General features: G+C 39.4%; 2 protein-coding genes across 2 annotated transcripts in view; one reads left to right on the top strand and one right to left on the bottom strand.

The window, feature by feature from the left end:
• LOC147646801 (uncharacterized) overlaps positions 1-26,396 on the bottom strand; it is a 442,845-nt gene that overhangs the window by 204,483 nt on the left and 211,966 nt on the right. The window lies entirely within an intron of this gene.
• On the top strand, positions 11-3,073 carry LOC147646810 (uncharacterized). Its single transcript, XM_086872856.1, has one exon. The coding sequence runs from the start codon at positions 1,033-1,035 to the stop codon at positions 2,890-2,892; it is 1,860 nt and encodes a 619-aa protein (XP_086728982.1). The 5' UTR covers positions 11-1,032; the 3' UTR covers positions 2,893-3,073.

The following is a 26,396-nucleotide window of genomic DNA, read 5'->3' as shown; positions in this document are numbered from 1 at the left end:
CTCAGTGAGAAAGTGGTATGCCCGGATTGAACATGACTCTAACATCTTCTCAATAACAGAAGGAGCTGTAAAAAATCAGGTGATACAAAAAACTGAGAGCTTAAGTAGCAGCCATGACAAACCTGACTTGATAATTAAAGAAACCCCTCCCAACATAAAAACAGAAAAGGGTAGGCTGATTTCTAGCCTACAGTATTGGTGGAACTTGGGGGTGAAGAAAGAGGTACCAAAGGGTTTAATGGTTAACCTGCCGCTTAAAAAATTAAGTAAATTGGTCTCTCAGTGGCAGGATTCCAGCCCCATTGTACCAAGCGCTCCACCTCACCCTCAACTGATTCTGGGCAGTGGGCTGAAGCAACACCACTCACAGGTTCTGGACAGTGAGCAAAAACAATCAGCAAACTCTTGGTTCACTGATACCTCTGCCAAACGAGAGGGAGAGGTGTGGAGGTGTGGGGCAGTAGCCCTCCAGCTTTCCTCTGCTGAACAAATTGTTATTGAGGAAGAAAGCAGCACTCAGGCTGCAGAGCTGATAGCTGTTTGGAGTGTTTTCCAACATGAGGTACAGAATACCTCTCCTGTCTGTATCTACACTAACTCCTATGCTATGTTCAAGGGATATACTGAGTGGCTTCCTTTTTGGCAACAAAAGGACTGGGAAGTAAACAGAATTTCAGTATGGCAAAAGGAAAAGTGGCAAGAAATTCTACGCTTTCTGCTGGTAAGAGTGGGGATTATATCTTGGTTAGTCCAAGCTGAAACTTTTAAAAGAACTACAGGAGAATATTCATGGGTAACCTCCGATGCCCTGGGGATAGAGCATTGGATAAACACCCACTGGATAATTCCATCATTTTAATCTCCTGCCCCTATGTGGCAGACTCTGTTTTGTTTATTTTCTACAGAAGAACACCGAGGGACATGAAGATCAGATAAACCATGAATTTATAGATTTAAAATAAATGCTGTAACAAAGCCTATATTTAGTGTAATAATCACATACCATGGTGTGAATACCCCTTTTTGTGCTAAATGACAAAGCTAATATTTTCCCTTTCTTTTCTGTTAACTCAAGGTGATGACGTTTCAATACGCTGCAGACTGAGTACCGGATCCCATACTGAGCCTGTACACAGTCAAGTTGCCGGATCTCATGGCCAGGTTATATCTTGTGACACTCGGAATCAAGATTGTTGGCTGAATTTAACAGCTGTACAATTGTCCTCCAAAGTCGTGTGTGGTAAAAACAATACCAAATATTGGGGAGAGCTTAATGTTCAGGCTGTAGTACCTATCACACAACCACCAATTAGATTGACTCCAAAAATTTCTGAAATTGGACCCTATGTAATCAGGAAAACTGGCCAACAACAAATGCTATTTAATCCAGCATGGTCTATCAAACAAGTTAAATTACTAATGCAAAACAATGTCTCAGAGATTCAGCCAGCTTGTTCACCTTTTTTGCAAACTTCCTTTGAGGGGTGGACAACCTGGTTGCGAAAGCGAAATTCTTTTCACAAACGGATGACAAGAGATATAACCGGTGTCGTGGGATCAGGACTAGGAATTTTGAATAGTATTGATTCAGAAGTATTGATGAATAAATTGGCTGTTGCAACTAAAGATTTGACCAAAATACAACAACCACTGAGGTCATCTTTAACTGCTTTGGGAACCCAACAGTGGTTGCTATTAAACATATTACCAAATTGGGAAAGGGTAAATGTAGATGATCACAAATTAATAATTGATGCACTCAGTGCTACCCAAAACAATGTTTCTCTGGCTCTTAGCTGTATTCAAGCCCAGTTGTGGATGCAGTCAGTTGCTGCATCAATTATCAGAGAGGGTGAAGAAGGCACCTTTCCCACTGAGATTCGGAAAATAGTCTGGGACAATGCCAATGATTTTGAAAAGGAATTTCAATCTTGGTGGAATTTGGTAAATTTTACCTACGATCCCACCACAAACACAGCCACAGCTTTTGTGTTGACAATACGTAATGCTTCAGTACATTCAATCTTTCCTATCATTGCACTGGGGCTGAATCATGACGGAGCTGTTCTCTATCCTTTAGAGCATAGGGAATGGGCCCGTCAGATTGGTGGGAAATGGCAAACTGTTGGTTTAGAAAATTGTATTGTCCAGGAACAACAAGGGTTTATCTGTGAAAGTAATGCAATCAAAGCTCAAGACATTTGTTTAGACACAGAACAGAATATCTGTCATTTTGAAATCCATCCTAATGACACTTCTGCAACAGTGCTTGTGTATGTAGGCAATGGATGTGTATGCTTGAGAACTGCTTGTGATAGTATGCTTGTAGAAAACATAGTAGTGGATACTAAGAATCATTCAAATTTTTGTGTATGCAATTTTACTGAGATTATAGGTTGTGACTTTTCTTATTTAGCTCCAGTTACTTCATATTATCTTTTGCAATATAATTACACTTTGATTCATCGTTTAGTGCCTGCTCCAATTGGAATGAACTTTACTCTGGTAAGGCAATTGTTGCTTCACCAGGATTTAATCGAAATTTTGGAAAAGATCAAAAAGGATGGACAAAAGACCTTAGTTACGGTTCACCACAATGTGAAAGGAATACATCGTGTTCTGGAAAGAGTAAGGAAAGATGCTGAACGCAAGTGGTGGGACACTCTTTTTGGGTGGTCACCAACTGCTACAGGTGTTTTGAACAAATTGTGTCATCCCATCATCGTCCTCTTGGTTTTAGTTTTACTTGGTTTTGTTCTATCAGCAATTTTGTACATCCTGAATTGGAGAATGATGAAGAGGTTGACACAATTGACTTCCATAATGGATGCACACAACATGATTGGTACTTTACATGTTGCTGATACCCCTAAGGTTATCGATACTCGATGAATTATGCAGGCACTACAATAAATAATTTGACATTGTGACTATGAGGTTAATCATTTTATCATGGTGTATTTTAGAATATAATTTATTGTTTGTTTTAAGATAAGAAACCAATATGTAAGTCTTAGTTGAAATTATATATATGGAATAGTTTTTCTTTGAAATCAGCATATTGATTTTCTTATTGTTTTTATTTTCTCTTTTTCCTTTTTCTGTCCCTTATCTTTTCCCTACTATCTGTCTCTGTTTTTTTCTGGGATATACTACCAACTGTAACGAGTCCTGAAGACTTCAGAGAAGAATTCTGCAGCAGCACTACAACATCGTGCAGAAAGACCTCGACGATTGTGAGCCACGGGGTGGTGTAAGAGACGGCCCGAAGATTCCCTCATCTGTCTCACAACCGTCTCAAGGACAGAGACTGAGACCCTGAATATCACAAGGGACTTGGTTTGGGGGTTTGGGCCTAGCTGAGATGGATGTTTGCTCAGTGATTGTTTGCAGGTGGTTGCACGGTACACTGCTCTCGTTCCTGCTGGTGAGCAGAGGCTTGGTAACCTGCACAACGGGTTTTCCACGACTCATGGCTCTCATTCCTGCTGGTGAGCAGAGGTTTGTGCCTGGTACCCGGTGCAATGGGTTTTCCACAACACCTTGTCCTTGTTCCTGCTGGTGAGCAAAGACTTGCAAGACATGGATCGCTCTGTACCCTACACCTGCTCCCTGCGCAATGGAATTCATCACAATGATCATCAATCTCATCTGGTTTTGGCCCTGCGCCCCTCGCTTTGCAAAAGACTATAAAATTATACCCCAAACTTACCTTCCTTTGAGATCTCCCCAACAGACAGAAGACTCTGCGTCGTTGGACGGCTGAGTGAACTTCGACGTTGGTAGCTATAATCCCCTTACTCTCTTTTCCTTATGCTTTGCTTTCTCTTTTCTTTCCCTCTATCGCATATTAGTGCTGATGAGCACTCAATAAACTGTGTTTTCTTGTTTAAGTCCTTGGTTTGCTGATAATCTTTTGTACTCTAAGACCGGCTAAAAGAACCACATCACGAATCCCACCTTGTGGATCGTGACAGCAGGTCAAGAGCTTCTTTTCTTTCCTTACTTGGCAGTCTCTGGTGAATTCAGTCACAGCAAAAACTGCAGCCAAGCCAGGGACCGGCCTGGCCCGGCCAGAGCCCGGGGCAAGCCCCGCAAGCCCCATCTCCCGGCCGGGAGCCGCGGCAGGCCCAGCCCAGCCCCTGCCCGGGCCGCATGGGCTGGGCCGGGGACGGGAAGCCAGCTGGAGCTCAGTTACCTTTCACAGACAGGAAACAAAGAGACCAAGAAATTCCCAGGCTTGGGTCTTAAGGTGGTGTCTCACTTTTCAATGGTTAAGAACTGCTGTCAATTCTTAGAAATGACCAGCTGTTGGCTAGGAGACAAACTCCCATCAGGCTCCAGCGGTTTGAACTTCCTTAGGTGTTTCTCTTTGTTTTCTTAAATGCCAATCCATCACAGTTTGATAGACCATGCTGGATTAAATAGCATTTGTTGTTGGCCAGTTTTCCTGATTACATAGGGTCCAGTTTCAGAAATTTTTGGAGTCAATCTAATTGGTGGCTGTGTGGTAGGTATTACAACATGAACATTAAGCTCTCCCCAATATTTGGTATTGTTTTTACCACACACAATTTTGGAGGACAATTGTACAGCTGTTAAATTCAGCCAACAATCTTGATTCCAAGTTTCACAAGATTTAACCTGGCCATGAGATCCGGCGACTTGACTGTGTACAGGCTCAGTGTGGGATCCAGTACTCAGTCTGCAGCGTATTGAAACATCATCACCTTGAGTTAACAGGAAAGAAGGGAAAACATTAGTTTTGTAATTTAGCACAAAAAGGAGTGTTCACATCATGGTATGTGATTATTACACTAAATATAGGCCTTGCTACAGCATTTATTTTAAATCTGAAAGTTCATGGTTTATCTGATCTTCATGTCCCTCGGTATTCTTCTGTAGAGAATAAACAAAACAGAGTCTGCCACATAGGGGCAGGAGATTAAAACAATGGAATTATCCAGCACGTGTTTATCCGATGCTCTTTCCCCAAGGCATCGAAGGATACCCATGCATATTCTCCTGTAGTTCTTTTAAAAGCTTCAGCTTGGACTAACCAAGATATAATCCCCACTCTTACCAGCACAAAGCATAGAATTTCTTGCTACTTTTCCTTTTGCCATACCTGAATCCTGTTTACTTCCCAGTCCTTTTGTTGCCAAAAAGGAAGCCACTCAGTATATCCCTTGAACATAGCATAGGAGTTAGTGTAGATACAGACAAGAGAGGTATTCTGTGCCTCACGCTGGAAAACACTCCAAACAGCTATCAGCACTGCATCCTGAGTGCTGCTTTCTTCCTCAGTAACAATTCGTTCAGCAGAGGAAAGGTGGAAGGCTACTGCCCTGCACCTCCACACCTCTCCCTCTCGTTTGGCAGAGGTATCAGTGAACCAAGAGTTTCCTGATTGTTTTTGCTCACTGTCCAGAACCTGTGAGTGGTGTTGCTTTGGCCCACTGCCCAGAATCAGTTGAGGGCAAGGTGGAGTGTTTGGTACAATGGGGCTGGAATCCTGCCACTGAGAGACCAATTTACTTAATTTTTCAAGCGGCAGGTTAACCATTAAACCCTTCAGTACCCTTTTCTTCACCCCCAAGTTCCACCAATACTGTAGACTAGAAATTTGCCTACCGTTTTCTGTTTTTATATTAGGAGGGGTTTCTTTAATTATCAAGTCAGGTTTGTCATGGCTGCTACTTAAGCTCTCAGTTTTTTGTATCACCTGATTTTTTACAGCTCCTTCTGTTATTGAGAAGATGTTAGAGTCATGTTCAATCTGTGCATACCACTTTCTCACTGAGGCCCTCTGGACCACCCCATTGGAGGGGGGAGTCCCAGTACTGACTGTCTTCATAACTTCAGAAGGGCCTTTTAATGCAATTGGTTGTTGTTGTGCAGTTTTTCCTACTTCTATGAGAGCTGGAATAACTACAAACAATCCTTTTTCCCAGGTAGTGTAACTCTTGTCAGCATCTTTATTTTTTATTACTTCCTTTTCATCTCCTCCCACGAGGATATCATCTATGGTTGTTTCGAGGAGAATTGCTGTAGGTTTCAGTGATTCTGGAAGACCACAAATTAAAGGGGTCATAATTTTAGCATTCACAGGTAGCAACATTGGTGATTCATAACCAGCATTTAATTTTCTTTCATGAATCACTTGCAAACAAGCTGCCTTATGAATATTTTCTAGAATTTGGTCTGGGGAACCAGCCAAAGCTACAGGATCTCCCCTTTCCAGGGGGTTAAGTCCCCCTGGCCAATATGCAGCTCGCTGGGTTAGGGACCATGGTTATCATGGTTATCATGGTTGCGGTTATCTCCTGTTGTTAAGAAAACACCATGTCCCAAATAACCACTTGCTTCTTGTTCTGTTCATCGAATTTGATCTCCCCCTGTGAGAGACACTCGGAATACGTATTCTGTCTCTGAGTCGTGAGGGAGACGCCCATACTCCTTTTTTAACTTAGCCAATGCAGTAGCAGTGTACGGGATTTCTTTAGTGGTTATATGCAGATCAAGATCTTCATCATTGATGTAGTTATATTCTGTTTTAATCAAAGGTCTTACTTGGGAGCAACAGTTTTCACCACAATTTTTTACCAAATGTAATTCTGCTTGAGGATATATGTGATTTGTCTGAGGAGTTTCTTTTTCCAGCAACTCCTTAAAGGAGTCAGCACACTGTGAATTTTTGGCACACTCCTCACTCAGGGCAGTTTGTAAGAAATTATTTTCTTCATTTTGCAAACTTTCAACTAAATTTTGTAGGGATTGACTAATTGCATTTTCTTCCTACCTTTGTCTCATGCAAGCCTCTACAGCTGATGTAAGGCAAGCTCCCAATACAGAACAAATTATGGCTTTATTATGGCCAAATTTGAACTTTGCCTCATGTTGCAGGGAGCAAATTCTGTCAGTTACATTTTCCAGCTTGAACCCATTATTTTGAGCCCATTCTTCCCCAGCTGGAGAGGGCCTAGCATTATGTTTTGCTAACAAAACAAAATGCAGCTTTATCTTTTGCACTAGAGTTTTCAGAGTTTTCATTCATCTTTGTGTGTGAAGGGACCAATACCATTACAGGGAGTAAAGTAAAACTTAGTTACACTACGCAGCCCATGCTATGTTTCCCTTTGCTTCCCTGAATGGGTGAAGAGACCAAATCTGCTTGTGACTCTTTCAGTTTAAAATATCTGCTGGTCTCTCTGCTACACCAAGCAGTCAAAATAGAAAAAAATATCAGTCCCACCTTTTGCACTCGAAGATCCCTTGTGAAATTCTGAAGACAGAGCCCTCAAATGAGTGTAGGGGTGCTTTTCACCTGGGCATGTGCAGTTTGTGAGAAATTCGAGTCGCCTCCCTTGCTTTCTAAACACTGCTCAGCAGCGTGGCAGGCTAGGGGCGGCTGAAGCGAAACGTCCTTCCCCTGATACAGACTGCACAACAACCTGCAACCACTTCTGTCTCTCAGAATCCTGTCCATGATGCCAATTTATGTCATGATCCGCAAGGTGGGATTCGTGATGTGGCTCTTTTATTTGATTGTAGAGTACAAAAGATTATCAGCAAACCAGGGACTCAAAAAGCAGAACACACTTTACTGAGTGCTCATCAGCACTAATATGCGATAGAGGGAAAAGAGGAGAAAGCAAAGCACAAAGAAAGAGTGTAAGGGGATTATAGCTACCAATGTCGAAGTCCACTCCGCCATCCAACAATGCAGAGTCTTCTGTCTGTTGGTGAGATCTCAAAGGAAAGTAAGTTTTGGGTTTATTTTACAATTTTTATTTTATTTTATAATATTTATAATTTTTATTATTATGTTTATATTTTATTATAGAAATAAATTTTATATTTATTATAGAATTATTTCTTTTATATTATTATTATTATTAAATTATATTTTATTTTATATTTGGGTGTATTTTATAGTTTTTTACAAAGCGAGGGGCACAAGGCCAAAAACAGAGGAGATTGATGACCATTGTGATGAAACCCATTGCTCGGGGGGGGCAGATGTGTGGTACAAATCTTTTCTCGCCAGCAGGAACGAGGGCAATGTACCATGGCAGCACAGCAAGCACACTGGCAAACAATCACTTGGCAAGCATCCACCTCAACCAGGTCAGAGCCCCTGTACCGAGTCCCTTGTGATATTCAGGGTCCTTCCTTGCTGCAGTTGTAAGACAGATGGGAGAATCTTCGGACCATCTCTTACAAAGGCTGAAGTGGAGCAGGGTTCCATGTGAACAGCAGTTGAACATGGGTCAGTTGGTCCTAAGCAACAGGCGAGCGTCGTTCCAAAAGGGCAGGCGATGGCCTTGTCATGGTTTTAAAGCAGTAACTAAAAAAATTACTTCTTTCTTGCTGTGAGATATGGATTAGAACAAGGGCAAAACAGGCTTAAAACTTAAAAGGAATAAAGACAGTTTATTAACAAAACTACAGGAATAAAACCACCAGAATAAACTTCCAGAACACTCCTTTATCCCCCACTACTTGACCATTCTCTTGTACATGTGACAACGTAGAGACAAAAAACTTTAGAACTTTGGTGGTTAAAACAGTCTCGATTCCTGCTAGAGTCTTTTCATCAGTCTTTGTAGAGAAACAGAAGTCTCCTTCTGCTAACCTATGGAGTTTCTCACAAGAAAACCTCTTTTGTTATAGTTTTACATTTCCCTGATGCCAGCTGCCCAGAAATCTGTCATCAGATTTCCTCTTCCCATTTCACATCACTCTGAAGTGTGTATGGGCCATGAGTCTAGGGATGTCATTTTAAGGATGAGTCATTCAAAGGCAAAAGTCTTCTTCATCTGTCTCTGTGAGCTTCTCTGGAAACAGTTTTCTCATTGCCCTCAAGGCCTCAAATCTTCGCTTCACCCTGTTCCACCAACTCACTGTATCACAATTACTCTCTCTTTTGCTCAAAAATCCACACTTTGAACACTCCATTCCTCCCAATATACTTTGCCATGAATTAAAGGAGTCTTTTTAAGCTATTATTGTCCATCTCCATAGCTTTAACAGAAAGGTATTTCAGCTTGTAAAGCATCTCCTTATTCTCTCTTCCCCATTTAAAACTTAACTCTTTTCCTCACTGTTTTTAGTGGTTTTATGATGTCTTCTTCATGTTGATTGTCTCTCTCTTTCTCTGTCTTTCTGGGAAAAAGGAGTAATCTGTACATTTTATTCAGGTAGTAAAAGAATTAAAAGCTTTAGAAAAGCTGCAAGAGTTCATGGTGTCAGGTTTCAGTCCAGCAGCAGAAACTGAAAACTAAACCAGGTTGGCCGGCTCTGCTTTCTTTTCCTCCGCCCCAAACTTCGTCCTCTGAGGCCTTGTCCGGCCTGGAGGGCGGGGGGGGAGAGGAGGAGGCCAAGACAGAGCCTTGTTATCTTTTCAGAAGCCAGAAACAAAAGAGGACAAGAGTGCTCTGACTTTACATCTTAAGGAGGTGTTCACAGGGTGACTCTATGTTTTAATGGTCAAAACTGCTGTCAATTGTTAGAAATGACTGATAATTGGTCTGGAGGAAAGACTGCCATCAGCCACCAGCACCTTCAACTTCCTTAGCTCTCAAAACTACCATAAAGGTAAAACCACCCCATGACACTGTGACACAACCGCTGTGAATGTCCCAGTTTCCACCTCTCTGTGACACCACAGCAGGGACAGCCCCAGTGTTCTCCTCTCTGTGACACCACAGCAGTGATAGCTACCATGTCCTCCTCTTTGTGACACCACTGCTGTGACTGTCCCAATTTCCCCCTCTCTGTGACACGACAGCAGGGACAGCCCCAGTGTTCTCCTCTCTGTGACACCACAGCAGGCACAGCCCCAGTGTTCCACTCTCTGTTACGCCTGTCGTGGTTTTAAAGCATTAGTTAGAAAATCACTGTAAAACTTACTCATTTCTTGCTGTGAGATGTGGATGATGAGAAGGGCAAAAGAAGCTTAAAACTCAAAGGAATGAGTAAGTTTATTAACCAAACTACAAGGTTAAGAATGCAGAATAGAACTTCCAGAAACCCTTTTTCCCCACCACGCTGCCATTCCTGTCTTTAATTGACAACATAGAGGAAAAAAAACAAACCCTGGTGGTTAAAACAGTCCAAACTTTGCTGTAGTCTTTTCAGCAGTCTTTGTCGAGAAAAAGAAGTTCTTTTTTGTCAATCTATGGAGTTTTTCATAAGAAAACCATTTTCTCGTGGCTTCTTATTGCTCTGATGCCAGTGGCCCAGGAAACTCTGCCATCAGTCCTTTCCTCCCATTTCACACCACTCTGAGCTGTGTTCTTGGGCCATGATTCAAGGGGTGTCCTTTGAAGGATGAGATCTTCCAAGGCAAAAGTTCTCTTCCTTTGTTTCTGTGACCATCTCTGGAAACAGAAATTTTTGCTTTGTCTCTTAAGAGCCACAAATCTTCAACAACTCTCACTTCTCCTTTTCTCTTCCAGCATCTCCTAGGATTACAACCACTTCACCCTTGACTCAGCTTTATCAATGAATTACTTTTGCTCAGATCTACACTTTGAAATACTCCATTCCCCCCAAAATACTCTTTCAGGAATGAAAGGAGTTTTTTCAGGACATTATTGTCCCTCTCCATAGCTTGAACAAAAGAAAACTTCAGCTTATTCAGGCATCTCCTTATTGTCTTTCCATCTGAGGGTTAATTCCTTCCCTTGCTGCCTTTGATCCTTGATGCTGTCTCTTTCCATGGTGATCCCTCTCTCTTCCCCTCTCTCTGGAAAAAGGATTAATCTGCAAGTCTCATCTGCCTAGTGAAAGGGTTAAACTCTTGCCCAGGCCTTGATCTCTGCCGAGGCAGCGGCTGGAGCCGTTTGCCAGGGAAGATTTTTGGTAGCTGCTCTGGAGGAGTGTGGCCACTGTCTCAGCACGCCGCAGCTCAAGAGCTTTCCCTCCCCTTCCTCGGCAGTCTCTGCTGAAAGCCAGCAGCGTCAGAAACTGCAGCCGAGCCAGGAAGTGGCCTGACCCGGCAGCCCCGCTGCACAAGGCGCAGCTAGCCCTGCGAGGGCTTCAGCCCCTCTGGGAAGGGGCTCCTGTCACTTCACAGTCGCCATCCAGCACCAGGAACCGCAGAACTCCAGCCAGCCCCGCTCCCCGCCGCGGCCTTGTCTGACGTGGAGCGGCGGAGGCTGAACCAGAGCCCTGTTACCTCTTCAAAAGCCAGAAAGCAAAGAGAAAGAGAAATTCCCAGGCTTAAAATTGAAAGGGTGGTGTTCACAGCTTCATGTCACTTTTCAATGGGCAAAACTACTGTCAATTCCAGAAATGGCCAGGTATTGGCCAGGACAAAAATCTCCAATCAGTTTCCAGCAACCTTAACTTCCTTAGCTGTTTCTCTTTTTTTCATAAATGTCAATCTAACACACACTAGCACAAGTGACAGCCCCAGTGTTCCCCTCTCTGTGACACCACAGCAGGGACAGCCCCAGTGTTCTCCTCTCTGTGACACCACAGCAGTGATAGCTACCATGTCCTCCTCTTTGTGACACCACTGCTGTGACTGTCCCAATTTCCCCCTCTCTGTGACACGACAGCAGGGACAGCCCCAGTGTTCTCCTCTCTGTGACACCACAGCAGGCACAGCCCCAGTGTTCCACTCTCTGTTACGCCTGTCGTGGTTTTAAAGCATTAGTTAGAAAATCACTGTAAAACTTACTCATTTCTTGCTGTGAGATGTGGGTGATGAGAAGGGCAAAAGAAGCTTAAAACTTAAAGGAATGAGTAAGTTTATTAACCAAACTACAAGGTTAAGAATGCAGAATAGAACTTCCAGAAACCCTTTTTCCCCACCACGCTGCCATTCCTGTCTTTAATTGATGTCATGGGGTGGCTTTACCTTTATAGTGATTTTAGGAGCTAAGGAAGTTGAAGGTGCTGGTGGCTGATGGGAGACTTTCCTCCTGACCAATTATCAGTCATTTTTAAGAACTGACAGCAGTTTTGACCATTAAAAAGTGAATTCAAACTGTGAACACCGCCCTAATATGTAAAGTCAGAGCACTCTGGTCCGCTCTTTTGTTTCCGGCTTCTGAAAAGGTAACAAGGCTCTGTCGTGGCCTCCTCCTTCTCCCCTGCCCCCTCCCCCGCCAAGCCGGACAAGGCCGCAGAGGACGAAGGGGGGGGGACGGGGGCGGGGGGGGCGCGGAGGAAAAGAAAGCAGAGCCGGCCAACCTGGTTTAGTTTTCAGTTTCTGCTGCTGGACTGAAACCTGACACCATGAACTCTTGCAGCTTTTCTAAAGCTTTTAATTCTTTTACTACCTGAATAAAACGTACAGATTACTCCTTTTTCCCAGAAAGACAGAGAAAGAGAGAGACAATCAACATGAAGAAGACATCATAAAACCACTAAAACCAGTGAGGAAAAGAGTTAAGTTTTAAATGGGGAAGAGAGAATAAGGAGATGCTTTACAAGCTGAAATACCTTTCTGTTAAAGCTATGGAGATGGACAATAGTAGCTTAAAAAGACTCCTTTAATTCATGACAGAGTATTGGGAAGCTTGGAGTGTTCAAAGTGTGGATTTTTGAGCAAAAGAGAGAGTAATTGTGATACAGTGAGTTGCTGGAACTGAGTAAAGCGAAGATTTTGAAGCCTTGGGGGCAATGAGAAAACTGTTTTCTAGGAAAGCTCACAGAGACAGATGAAGAAGACTTTTGCCTTTGAATGACTCATCCTTAAAATGACATCCCTAGACTCATGGCCCATACACACCTCAGAGTGATGTGAAATGAGAGGAGAAGAACTGATGACAGATTTCCGGGCAGCTGGCATCAGAGCAACAGAGAACTGTAATAGAAACAGTTTTCTTGTGAGAAACTCCATAGGTTAGCAGAAAGAGACTTCTGTTTCTCTACAAAGACTGATGAAAAGACTGTAGCAAGAATTGGGACTGTTTTTAACCAACAAAGTTCAAAATTATTTTTGTCTCTATGGTGTCATGTATACAAAGAAATGGTCAAGTAGTGAGAGATAGAAGAGTTTTCTGGAAGTTTATTCTGGTGTTCTTATTCTTGTAGTTTTGTTAATAAACTTTCTTTATCCCTTTTTAAGTTTTAAGCCTGTTTTGCTCTTGCTCTAATCCATATCTCACAGCAAGAAATAAGTAATTTTTTAGTTACTGGTTTAAAACCATGACATCTCCTTTCAAAACCTAGTTGAAATTTTGCAAAAACAATTAGATGAAGAAAGGAATGAGATCCATCTCTTGCCAGTGACCCGAAGAGAGGAATGGGTTAAAAATTCAAAGAATGCTTACTCACCAAAAAAACAGTGGAGAGGGAAACCCCTCTCATTAATCAAATTTAGCCTCAAAAAGAACTAACTGATGAAAAATTGTGGGGAGCACTGCTGTCCTAGCTTGAAACCTTTAATTAAAACAATATAATCATATTGTCATGGAGTTAACTTTACCTTTAAGGGAGTTGGAGTTGCTGGGAACTGCCTGGAGTCTTTTCTCCTGAGCAATTATCGGTCATTGCTGAGAATTGACAGCAGTTTACGCCATTGAAAAGTGGGATCAACTTGTGAACCCTACCTTAAAGTGTAAAACCAGGGCTCTCTTGGTTCTCTTTGTTTCCTGGCTGTGAAGGGTGGCAGAGCTCCAGGCCTCCCGTTCCCTGCCCAGGCCATGCGGCCGGGCGGGGCCGGGGCCGGGGCCAGCCGCGTGTCCCGGCCGGCAGATGGCGGGGGGCCTGCGGAAGTTTTTCCTCGGGCCCACGCCGGGCCAAGCTGATCTCTGGCTCAGCTGCAGGTTTTGCTGTAACTAAATTCACTGGAAAATGCCGAGTGAAGAAAGAGAGAGGCCCTGGACTTGCAGCGGGCTGGAGCGGCGACTACACTCTCCAGAGCAGCCATGAGGAACTTTCCATCACAGACGGCTCCAGCTCCTGTTCGGCAGAGATCACCGAACCACCTACAAAAGCCTGGGCAAGATTTTAACTCTTTCATTACCCAGATGAGACTTGCGGATTCATCCAGAGAGAGAGAGAGAGAGTGATCAACATGAAAAGAGACTTTATAAACTACCACTGACAGGAAAGAAAAGAAGCTTCAGAAAAGGTAGAGAATTAAGAAGATGCTTTAATTAAGCTGAAATATCTTTCTGTTAAAACTCTGGAGATGGACAGTTCTGAAAAGAACTCCTTTAATTCATGATACAGAATCTAGAGAGGAATAAAGTGTTCAAAGTGTAAATTTGAGTAAAAAGTAGAGTAATTGTGGTATAGTGAAGTGCTGCGAGATTTGAAGCCTTGAGAGGCAATGAGAAAACTGTTTTCTAGTGAAGCTCACAGAACAGATGAAGAAGACTTTTTGCGTTTGAATAACTTATCCTTAAAAATGCTACCCGTAGACTCATGGCCCATACAAACCTCAGAGTGATGTGAAAATGGGAGGAGCGGGCTCTAATAATAGCAGCTCTGGGCAGCTAACATTAGGGCAAGGAAAACTATAACAAAAATAGTTTTCTTCTGAGAAACTCCATAAAGTAACAGGAAGAAACATCTGTTTCTCTACAAAGACTGGTGAAAAGACTGTAGCAAGAATTGGGACTGTTTTAACCATCAAAGTTCCAAAGTTTTTGTCTCTGTTGTCATGTGAACAAGGAAATAGTGAGTAGATAGGGGATGAAAAGGTTTTCTGGAAGTTTATTCTGGTGTTCTTATTATTGTAGTTTGTCAATAAACTTTCCTTTTTCCTTTTAAGTTTTAGGCCTGTTTTGCTCCTGTTCTAAGCCATATCTCACAGCAAGAAATAAGTAATTTTCTCAGTTATTCGTTTAAAACCACGACATCTCTTCAAAGTCTTTCAAATTCCATAAACATTCCACAAAATCTCCACAAATTTGCACACAAACTATGAAAAATCTTTCAAAATGATTCAATTCTATAAAAATCCCACAAAATTCCAGAAACATCCCAACAAAATCCCTAAATCTTCTCAAAACCCCACTAAATTCCAGAAACATCCCACAAAAACATTACGAATTTCCACACATCCTATAAAAATCCCTCAAAATTCTTCAAGTCTCCTCAAAATCTCACCTAATTCCAGAACATTCCACAACATTCCAAAAAAATCGCACAACATTCCAGCAGAAACCTCCCACAAAATTCTTTACATTTTCACAAAACTCCACCAAATTCCAGAAACATCCCACAAAATTCCACAAAAATTTCAAGATTCCAAAAACACCCCACAGAATTCCACAAACATCCAAACAAACTCACTAAATCTTCTCAAAACCCTACCAAATTCCAGAAACATCCCACAAAAATCTCCACAAATTACCACACAATCTAAGAAAAATACCTCAAAATCCTTCATGTCTCCTCAAAGTCTTTCGAAATTCCACAAACATCCCACACAATTCCCTAAATCTTCTCAAAGCCCTACCAAATACCAGTAACATCCCACAAAATCTCCACAAATTTCCAAAAATTCCGCAAACATCCCAGAAATATCCAGAAAAATCTTTTCAAAACTCTACCAAATTCCAGAAATATCCCACAAAATCTTGACAAATTTCCACACAATCTAAAAAAACCCCTCAAAATTCTTCATGTCTCCTCAAAGTCTTTCAAATTACAGAAACATCCCACAAAATCTCCACAAATTTGCACACAATCAAAGAAAACTCAAAATTCTTCAATTCTAGCCAAAATCCCTCAAAAATCCCGAAACATCCCAACAAACTCCCTAAGTCTTCTCAAAACCCTACCAAATTCCAGAAACATCTCACAAAATTCTAGAAAAATCTTCTCAAAACCCCACCAAATTCCAGAAACTTCCCACAAAATCTTTACAAATTTCCACACATCCTAGAAAATTCCCTCAAAATTCTTCACGTCTCCTCAAAATCTCACTAAATTCCAGAACATTCCACAACATTTCAAAGAAATCGCACATTCCAGAAAGCTCCCACAAAATTCATTACATTTTCGCAAAACTCCATCAAATTCCAGAAACATCCCACAAAATCTCCACAAATTTCCACACAATCTAAGAAAAATACTTCAAAATTCTTCATGTCTCCTCAAAGTCTTTCGAAATTCCACAAACATCCCACACAATTCCCTAAATCATCTCAAAACCCTACCAAATTTCACAAAAATCCCATAAAATCTCTTCCAATTTCCACAAAATTCCACAAACATCCCACAAAATTCCAGAAAAATCTTTTCAAAACCCTACCAAATTCCAGAAAAATCCTGCTAAATACCTCAAAATTCCCACCAAATTCCAAAAACAATCCACGGAATTCCACAAACATTCCAACACACTCCCTAAATCTTCTCTAAACTCTAGCAAATTCCAGAAACATCCCACAAAATCTCTTCCACTTCCCACAAAATTCCACAAACATCCCACAAAATTCCAGGAAAAATCTTCTCAAAACCCTACCAAATTCCATAAATATCCCACAAAATCTTGACAAATTTCCACACAATCTAAAAAAAAACCTCAAAATTCTTCATGTCTCCTCAAAGTCTTTCAAATTCCAGAGACATCCCACAAAATCTCCACAAATTTGCACACAATCTAAGAAAACTCAAAATTCTTCAATTCTACTCAAAATCCCTCAAAAATCCCACAAACATCCAAACAAACTCCCTAAATCTTCTCAAAACCATACCAAATTCCAGAAACATCCCACAAAAACTTTTCCAATTTCCACAAAATTCCACAAGCATTCCAACAAATTCCAGAAAAATCCCTCAAAATTACACAAATATCCCAACAAACTCCCTAAGTCTTCTCAAAACCCTACCAAATTCCAGAAACTTCCCACAAAAACTTTTCCAATTTCCACACAATCTAAGAAAAATACCTCAAAATTCTTCAAGTCTTCTCAAAATCTCAACAAATTCCAGAACATTCCAAAACATTTCAAAGAAATCGCACAACATTCCAGAAACCTCCCACAAAATTCTTTACTTTTTCACAAAACTCCACCAAATTCCAGAAACATCCCACAAAATCTTTACAAATTACCACACAATCTAAGAAAAATACCTCAAAATGCTTCATGTCTCTACAATGTCTAACAAATTCCAGAAACATCCCACAAAATCTCCACAAATTTGCACACAATCTTAGAAAAATACCTCAAAATTCTTCATGTCTCCTCAAAGTCCTTCAAAATTCCAGAAACATCCCACAAAATTCCACAAACATCCCAACAAACTCCCTAAGTCTTCTCAAAACCCTAACAAATTCCAGAAACATCCCACAAATTTCCACACAATGTAAGAAAAATACCTCAAAATGCTTCATGTCTCTACAATGTCTACCAAATTCCACAAACATCCCACAAAATCTCCACAAATTTGCACACGATCTAAGAAAACTCTTTCAAAATTCTTCAAGTCTGGTCAAAATCCCACAAAATTCCAGAAACATCCCAAAAAATTCCACAAACATCCCAACAAACTCCCTAAGTCTTCTCAAAACCCTAACAAATTCCAGAAATATCCCACAAAATCTTTACCACACAATCTAAGAAAAATACCTCAAAATTCTTCATGTCTGCTCAAAGTCTTTCGAAATTCCATAAACATCCCACACAATTCCATGAACGTCCCAACGAACTCCTTAAACCTTCTCAAAACCCCACCAAATTCCAGAAATTTCCCACAAAAACTTTACAAATTTCCACACATCCTAGAAAATTCCCTCAAAATTCTTCAAGTCTCCTCAAAATCTCACTAAATTCCAGAACATTCCACAACATTACAAAGAAATCGCACAACATTCCAGAAACCTCCCACAAAATTCTTTACATTTTCACAAAACTCCACCAAATTCCAGAAACAACCCACAAAATCTCCACAAATTTCCACACAATATAAGCAAAATACCTCAAAATTCTTCATGTCCCCTCAAAGTCATTCGAAATTCCACAAACATCCCACACAATTCCATGAACGTCCCAACGAACTCCTTAAACCTTCTCAAAACCCCACCAAATTCCAGAAACTTCCCACAAAAACTTTACAAATTTCCACACATCCTAGAAAAATCCCTCAAAATTCTTCAAGTCTCCTCAAAATCTCACCAAATTCCAGAACATTCCACAACATTTCAAAGAAATCACACAACATTCCAGAAACCTCCCCCAAAATTCTTTACATTTTTGCAAAACTCCACCAAATTCCAGAAACATCCCACAAAATCTCCACAAATTTCCACACAATATAAGCAAAATACCTCAAAATTCTTCATGTCTCCTCAAAGTCTTTCGAAATTCCACAAACTTCCCACACAATTCCCTAAATCTTCTCAAAACCCTTCCAAATTTTAGAAACATCCCGCAAAAACTCTTCCTATTTCCAAAAATTCCACAAACATCCCACAAAATTCCAGAAAAATCTTCTCAAAACCCTACCAAATTCCAGAAATATCCCACAAAATCTTGACAAAATTCCATACAATCTAAAAAAAACCCTCAAAATTCTTCATGTCTCCTCAAAATCTCACCAAATTCCAGAAACATCCCACAAAATCTCCAAAAATTTCCACACAATTTAAGAAAAATACTTCAAAATGCTTCATGTCTCCTCAAAGTCAAAAACTTTAAAAATTTCCACACATCATCGAAAAATCCCGCAAAATTCTTCAAGTCTCTTTAAAATCTTACCAAATTCCAGAACATTCTACAATATTCCAAAAAAATCGCACAACCTTCCAGAAACCTCATACAAAATTGTTTACATTTTCACAAAACCCTACCAAATTGCAGAAACTTCCCACTAAACCTCCACCAATTTGAAAGCAATCTAAGAAAAATCTTTCAAAATTCTTGAAGTCTAGTCAAAATCCCACAAAATTCCAGAAACATCCCACCAAATTCCAGATAAATCACACAAAATTCCACATACATCCCATCAGACTCCCTAAATCTTCTCAAAACCCTACCAAATTCCAGAAACTTTGCACAAAACCTCCTCCATTTTGCACACAATCTAAGAAAAATACCTCAAAATGCTTCACGTCTCTTCAGTCTACCAAATTCCAGAAACATCCCACAAAATCTCCTCCAATTTGAAAGCGATCTAAAAAAAATCTTTCAAAATTCTTCAAGTCTAGTCAAAATCCCACAAAATTCCAGAAACACCCCAAAAAATTCCACAAACATCCCAACAAACTCCCAAAGTCTTCTCAAAACCCTACCAAATTCCAGAAACATCCCACAAAATCTCCACAAATTACCACACATCCTAGAAAAATCCCTCAAAATTCTTCAAGTCTCCTCAAAATCTCACCAAATTCCAGAACATTCCACAACATTTCAAAGAAATCGCACAACATTCCAGAAACCTCCCACAAAATTCTTTACATTTTCGCAAAACTCCACCAAATTCCAGAATCATCCCACAAAAACTCTTCCAATTTCCACAAAATTCCACAAACATCCCACAAAATTCCAGAAAAATATTCTCAAAACCCTACCAAATTCCAGAAACATCCCACAAAATTCCACAAACATCCCAATAAACTCCTTAAATCTTCTCAAAACCCTACCAAATTCCAGAAACATCCCACAAAAACTTTTCCAATTTCCACAAAATTCCACAAGCATTCCACCAAATTCCAGAAACATCCCACAAAATTCCACAAACATCCCAACAAACTCCCTAAATCTTCTCAAAACCCTACCAAATTCCAGAAACATCCCACAGAAACTTTTCCAATTTCCACAAAATTCCACAAGCATTCCACCAAATTCTAGAAAAATCCCACAAAATTCCACAAACATCCAAACTCCCTAAGTCTTCTCAAAACCCTACCAAATTCCAGAAACATCCCACAAAATCTCCACAAATTTCCACACAATCTAAAAAAAATACCTCAAAATTCTTCATGTCTTCTCAAAACCCTACCAAATTCCAGAAACATCCCACAAAATCCTTTACATTTTTGCAAAACTTTCTCAAATTCCAAAAACACCCCAAAAAATCTTTACAAATTTCCACACATCCTAGAAAAATACCTCAAAATTCTTCAAGTCTTCTCAAAATCTCAACAAATTCCAGAACATTCCAAAACATTTCAAAGAAATCGCACAACATTCCAGAAACCTCCCACAAAATTCTTTACTTTTTCACAAAACTCCACCAAATTCCAGAAACAACCCACAAAATCTTTACAAATTACCACACAATCTAAGAAAAATACCTCAAAATGCTTCATGTCTCTACAATGTCTAACAAATTCCAGAAACATCCCACAAAATCTCCACAAATTTGCACACAATCTTAGAAAAATACCTCAAAATTCTTCATGTCTCCTCAAAGTCCTACAAAATTCCAGAAACATCCCACAAAATTCCACAAACATCCCAACAAACTCCCTAAGTCTTCTCAAAACCCTAACAAATTCCAGAAACATCCCACAAATTTCCACACAATGTAAGAAAAATACCTCAAAATGCTTCATGTCTCTACAATGTCTACCAAATTCCACAAACATCCCACAAAATCTCCACAAATTTGCACACGATCTAAGAAAACTCTTTCAAAATTCTTCAAGTCTCCTCAAAATCGCACAAAATTCCAGAACATTCCACAACATTTCAAAGAAATCACACAACATTCCAGAAACCTCCCCCAAAATTCTTTACATTTTTGCAAAACTCCACCAAATTCCAGAAACATCCCACAAAATCTCCACAAATTTCCACACAATATAAGCAAAATACCTCAAAATTCTTCATGTCTCCTCAAAGTCTTTCGAAATTCCACAAACTTCCCACACAATTCCCTAAATCTTCTCAAAACCCTTCCAAATTTTAGAAACATCCCGCAAAAACTCTTCCTATTTCCAAAAATTCCACAAACATCCCACAAAATTCCAGAAAAATCTTCTCAAAACCCTACCAAATTCCAGAAATATCCCACAAAATCTTGACAAAATTCCATACAATCTAAAAAAAACCCTCAAAATTCTTCATGTCTCCTCAAAATCTCACCAAATTCCAGAAACATCCCACAAAATCTCCAAAAATTTCCACACAATTTAAGAAAAATACTTCAAAATGCTTCATGTCTCCTCAAAGTCAAAAACTTTAAAAATTTCCACACATCATCGAAAAATCCCGCAAAATTCTTCAAGTCTCTTTAAAATCTTACCAAATTCCAGAACATTCTACAATATTCCAAAAAAATCGCACAACCTTCCAGAAACCTCATACAAAATTGTTTACATTTTCACAAAACCCTACCAAATTGCAGAAACTTCCCACTAAACCTCCACCAATTTGAAAGCAATCTAAGAAAAATCTTTCAAAATTCTTGAAGTCTAGTCAAAATCCCACAAAATTCCAGAAACATCCCACCAAATTCCAGATAAATCACACAAAATTCCACATACATCCCATCAGACTCCCTAAATCTTCTCAAAACCCTACCAAATTCCAGAAACTTTGCACAAAACCTCCTCCATTTTGCACACAATCTAAGAAAAATACCTCAAAATGCTTCACGTCTCTTCAGTCTACCAAATTCCAGAAACATCCCACAAAATCTCCTCCAATTTGAAAGCGATCTAAAAAAAATCTTTCAAAATTCTTCAAGTCTAGTCAAAATCCCACAAAATTCCAGAAACACCCCAAAAAATTCCACAAACATCCCAACAAACTCCCAAAGTCTTCTCAAAACCCTACCAAATTCCAGAAACATCCCACAAAATCTCCACAAATTACCACACATCCTAGAAAAATCCCTCAAAATTCTTCAAGTCTCCTCAAAATCTCACCAAATTCCAGAACATTCCACAACATTTCAAAGAAATCGCACAACATTCCAGAAACCTCCCACAAAATTCTTTACATTTTCGCAAAACTCCACCAAATTCCAGAATCATCCCACAAAAACTCTTCCAATTTCCACAAAATTCCACAAACATCCCACAAAATTCCAGAAAAATATTCTCAAAACCCTACCAAATTCCAGAAACATCCCACAAAATTCCACAAACATCCCAATAAACTCCTTAAATCTTCTCAAAACCCTACCAAATTCCAGAAACATCCCACAAAAACTTTTCCAATTTCCACAAAATTCCACAAGCATTCCACCAAATTCCAGAAACATCCCACAAAATTCCACAAACATCCCAACAAACTCCCTAAATCTTCTCAAAACCCTACCAAATTCCAGAAACATCCCACAGAAACTTTTCCAATTTCCACAAAATTCCACAAGCATTCCACCAAATTCTAGAAAAATCCCACAAAATTCCACAAACATCCAAACTCCCTAAGTCTTCTCAAAACCCTACCAAATTCCAGAAACATCCCACAAAATCTCCACAAATTTCCACACAATCTAAAAAAAATACCTCAAAATTCTTCATGTCTTCTCAAAACCCTACCAAATTCCAGAAACATCCCACAAAATCCTTTACATTTTTGCAAAACTTTCTCAAATTCCAAAAACACCCCAAAAAATCTTTACAAATTTCCACACATCCTAGAAAAATACCTCAAAATTCTTCAAGTCTTCTCAAAATCTCAACAAATTCCAGAACATTCCAAAACATTTCAAAGAAATCGCACAACATTCCAGAAACCTCCCACAAAATTCTTTACTTTTTCACAAAACTCCACCAAATTCCAGAAACAACCCACAAAATCTTTACAAATTACCACACAATCTAAGAAAAATACCTCAAAATGCTTCATGTCTCTACAATGTCTAACAAATTCCAGAAACATCCCACAAAATCTCCACAAATTTGCACACAATCTTAGAAAAATACCTCAAAATTCTTCATGTCTCCTCAAAGTCCTACAAAATTCCAGAAACATCCCACAAAATTCCACAAACATCCCAACAAACTCCCTAAGTCTTCTCAAAACCCTAACAAATTCCAGAAACATCCCACAAATTTCCACACAATGTAAGAAAAATACCTCAAAATGCTTCATGTCTCTACAATGTCTACCAAATTCCACAAACATCCCACAAAATCTCCACAAATTTGCACACGATCTAAGAAAACTCTTTCAAAATTCTTCAAGTCTCCTCAAAATCGCACAAAATTCCAGAACATTCCACAACATTTCAAAGAAATCACACAACATTCCAGAAACCTCCCCCAAAATTCTTTACATTTTCGCAAAACTCCACCAAATTCCAGAATCATCCCACAAAAACTCTTCCAATTTCCACAAAATTCCACAAACATCCCACAAAATTCCAGAAAAATATTCTCAAAACCCTACCAAATTCCAGAAACATCCCACAAAATTCCACAAACATCCCAACAAACTCCCTAAATCTTCTCAAAACCCTACCAAATTCCAGAAAGATCCCACAAACAATTTTCCAATTTCCACAAAATTCCACAAACATTCCACAAAATTCCAGAAAAATCCCACAAAATTCCACAAACATCCCAACATACTCCCTAAGTCTTCTCAAAACCCTACCAAATTCCAGAAACATCCCACAAACACTTTTCCAATTACCACAAAATTCCACAAACATTCCACCAAATTCCAGAAAAATCCCACAAAATTCTACAAACATCCAAACAAACTCCCTAAGTCCTCTCAAAACCCTACCAAATTTCAGAAACATCCCACAAAATCTCCACAAATTTCCACACAATCTAAGGAAAATACCTCAAAATTCTTAATTTCTTCTTAAAACCCTACCAAATTCCAGAAACATCCCACAAAATTCTTTACATTTTTGCAAAACTTTCTCAAATTCCAGAAACACCCCACAAAACCTTTACAAATTTTCACACATCCTAGAAAATTCCCTCAAAATTCTTCAAGTCTCCTCAAAATCTCACCAAATTCCAGAACATTCCACAACATTTCGAAGAAATCACACAACATTCCAGAAACCTCCCCCAAAATTCTTTACATTTTCGCAAAACTCCACCAAATTCCAGAATCATCCCACAAAAACTCTTCCAATTTCCACAAAATTCCACAAACATCCCACAAAATTCCAGAAAAATATTCTCAAAACCCTACCAAATTCCAGAAACATCCCACAAAATTCCACAAACATCCCAACAAACTCCTTAAATCTTCTCAAAACCCTACCAAATTCCAGAAAGATCCCACAAAAAATTTTCCAATTTCCACAAAATTCCACAAACATTCCACAAAATTCCAGAAAAATTCCACAAAATTCTACAAACATCCAAACAAACTCCCTAAGTCTTCTCAAAACCCTACCAAATTCCAGAAACATCCCACAAAATCTCCACAAATTTCCACACAATCTAAGAAAAATACCTCAAAATTCTTCATGTCCCCTCAAAGTCATTCGAAATTCCACAAACATCCCACACAATTCCATGAACGTCCCTACGAACTCCTTAAACCTTCTCAAAACCCCACCAAATTCCAGAAACTTCCCACAAAAACTTTACAAATTTCCACACATCCTAGAAAAATCCCTCAAAATTCTTCAAGTCTCCTCAAAATCTCACCAAATTCCAGAACATTCCACAACATTTCAAAGAAATCACACAACATTCCAGAAACCTCCCACAAAATTCTTTACATTTTCACAAAACTCCACCAAATTCCAGAAACAACCCACAAAATCTCCACAAATTTCCACACAATATAAGCAAAATACCTCAAAATCCTTCATGTCTCTACAATGTCTAACAAATTCCAGAAACATCCCACAAAATCTCCACAAATTTCCACACAATCTTAGAAAAATACCTCAAAATTCTTCTTGTCTCCTCAAAGTCCTTCAAAATTCCAGAAACATCCCACAAAATTCCACAAAGATCCCAACAAACTCCCTAAGTCTTCTCAAAACCCTAACAAATTCCAGAAACATCCCACAAATTTCCATACAATCTAAGAAAAATACCTCAAAATGCTTCATGTCTCTACAATGTCTACCAAATTCCACAAACATCCCACAAAATCTCCACAAATTTGCACACGATCTAAGAAAACTCTTTCAAAATTCTTCAAGTCTGGTCAAAATCCCACAAAATTCCAGAAACATCCCAAAAAATTCCACAAACATCCCAACAAACTCCCTAAGTCTTCTCAAAACCCTAACAAATTCCAGAAACAACCCACAAAATCTTTACCACACAATCTAAGAAAAATACCTCAAAATTCTTCATGTCTCCTCAAAGTCTTTCGAAATTCCATAAACATCCCACACAATTCCATGAACGTCCCAACGAACTCCTTAAACCTTCTCAAAACCCCACCAAATTCCAGAAATTTCCCACAAAAACTTAACAAATTTCCACACATCCTAGAAAATTCCCTCAAAATTCTTCAAGTCTCCTCAAAATCTCACCAAATTCCAGAACATTCCACAACATTACAAAGAAATCGCACAACATTACAGAAACCTCCCACAAAATTCTTTACATTTTTGCAAAACTCCACCAAATTCCAGAAACATCCCCCAAAATCTCCACAAATTTCCACACAATATAAGCAAAATACCTCAAAATTCTTCATGTCTCCTCAAAGTCTTTCGAAATTCCACAAACTTCCCACACAATTCCCTAAATCTTCTCAAAACCCTTCCAAATTTTAGAAACATCCCGCAAAAACTCTTCCTATTTCCAAAAATTCCACAAACATCCCACAAAATTCCAGAAAAATCTTCTCAAAACCCTACCAAATTCCAGAAGTATCCCCCAAAATCTTGACAAATTTCCACACAATCAAAAAAAAACCCTCAAAATTCTTCATGTCTCCTCAAAATCTCACCAAATTCCAGAAACATCCCACAAAATCTCCAAAAATTTCCACACAATTTAAGAAAAATACTTCAAAATGCTTCATGTCTCCTCAAAGTCAAAAACTTTAAAAATTTCCACACATCATCGAAAAATCCCGCAAAATTCTTCAAGTCTCTTTAAAATCTCACCAAATTCCAGAACATTCTACAACATTCCAAAAAAATCGCACAACCTTCCAGAAACCTCATACAAAATTGTTTACATTTTCACAAAACCCTACCAAATTGCAGAAACTTCCCACTAAACCTCCACCAATTTGCAAGCAATCTAAGAAAAATCTTTCAAAATTCTTCAAGTCTAGTCAAAATCCCACAAAATTCCACAAACATTCCACCAAATTCCAGAAAAATCACACAAAATTCCACATACATCCCATCAAACTCCCTAAATCTTCTCAAAACCCTACCAAATTCCAGAAACTTTGCACAAAACCTCCTCCATTTTGCACACAACCTAAGAAAAAAACCTCAAAATGCTTCACGTCTCTTCAGTCTACCAAATTCCAGAAACATCCCACAAAATCTCCTCCAATTTGCAAGCGATCTAAAAAAAATCTTTCAAAATTCTTCAAGTCTAGTCAAAATCCCACAAAATTCCAGAAACATCC

The sequence above is a fragment of the Cyanistes caeruleus genome, unplaced genomic scaffold, assembly GCF_971803275.1.
Source record: "Cyanistes caeruleus unplaced genomic scaffold, bCyaCae1.hap1.1 HAP1_SCAFFOLD_78, whole genome shotgun sequence".
NCBI lineage: Eukaryota > Metazoa > Chordata > Aves > Passeriformes > Paridae > Cyanistes > Cyanistes caeruleus.
Note: the sequence above shows the minus strand (reverse complement) of the source record. Positions and strands in the feature narration are given on the sequence as shown.

What these genes read in the sequence shown, in the direction of transcription:
- LOC147646810 (XM_086872856.1), top strand. Translation starts at nt 1,033, where the DNA reads ATGACAAAGCTAATATTTTCCCTTTCTTTTCTGTTAACTCAAGGTGAT.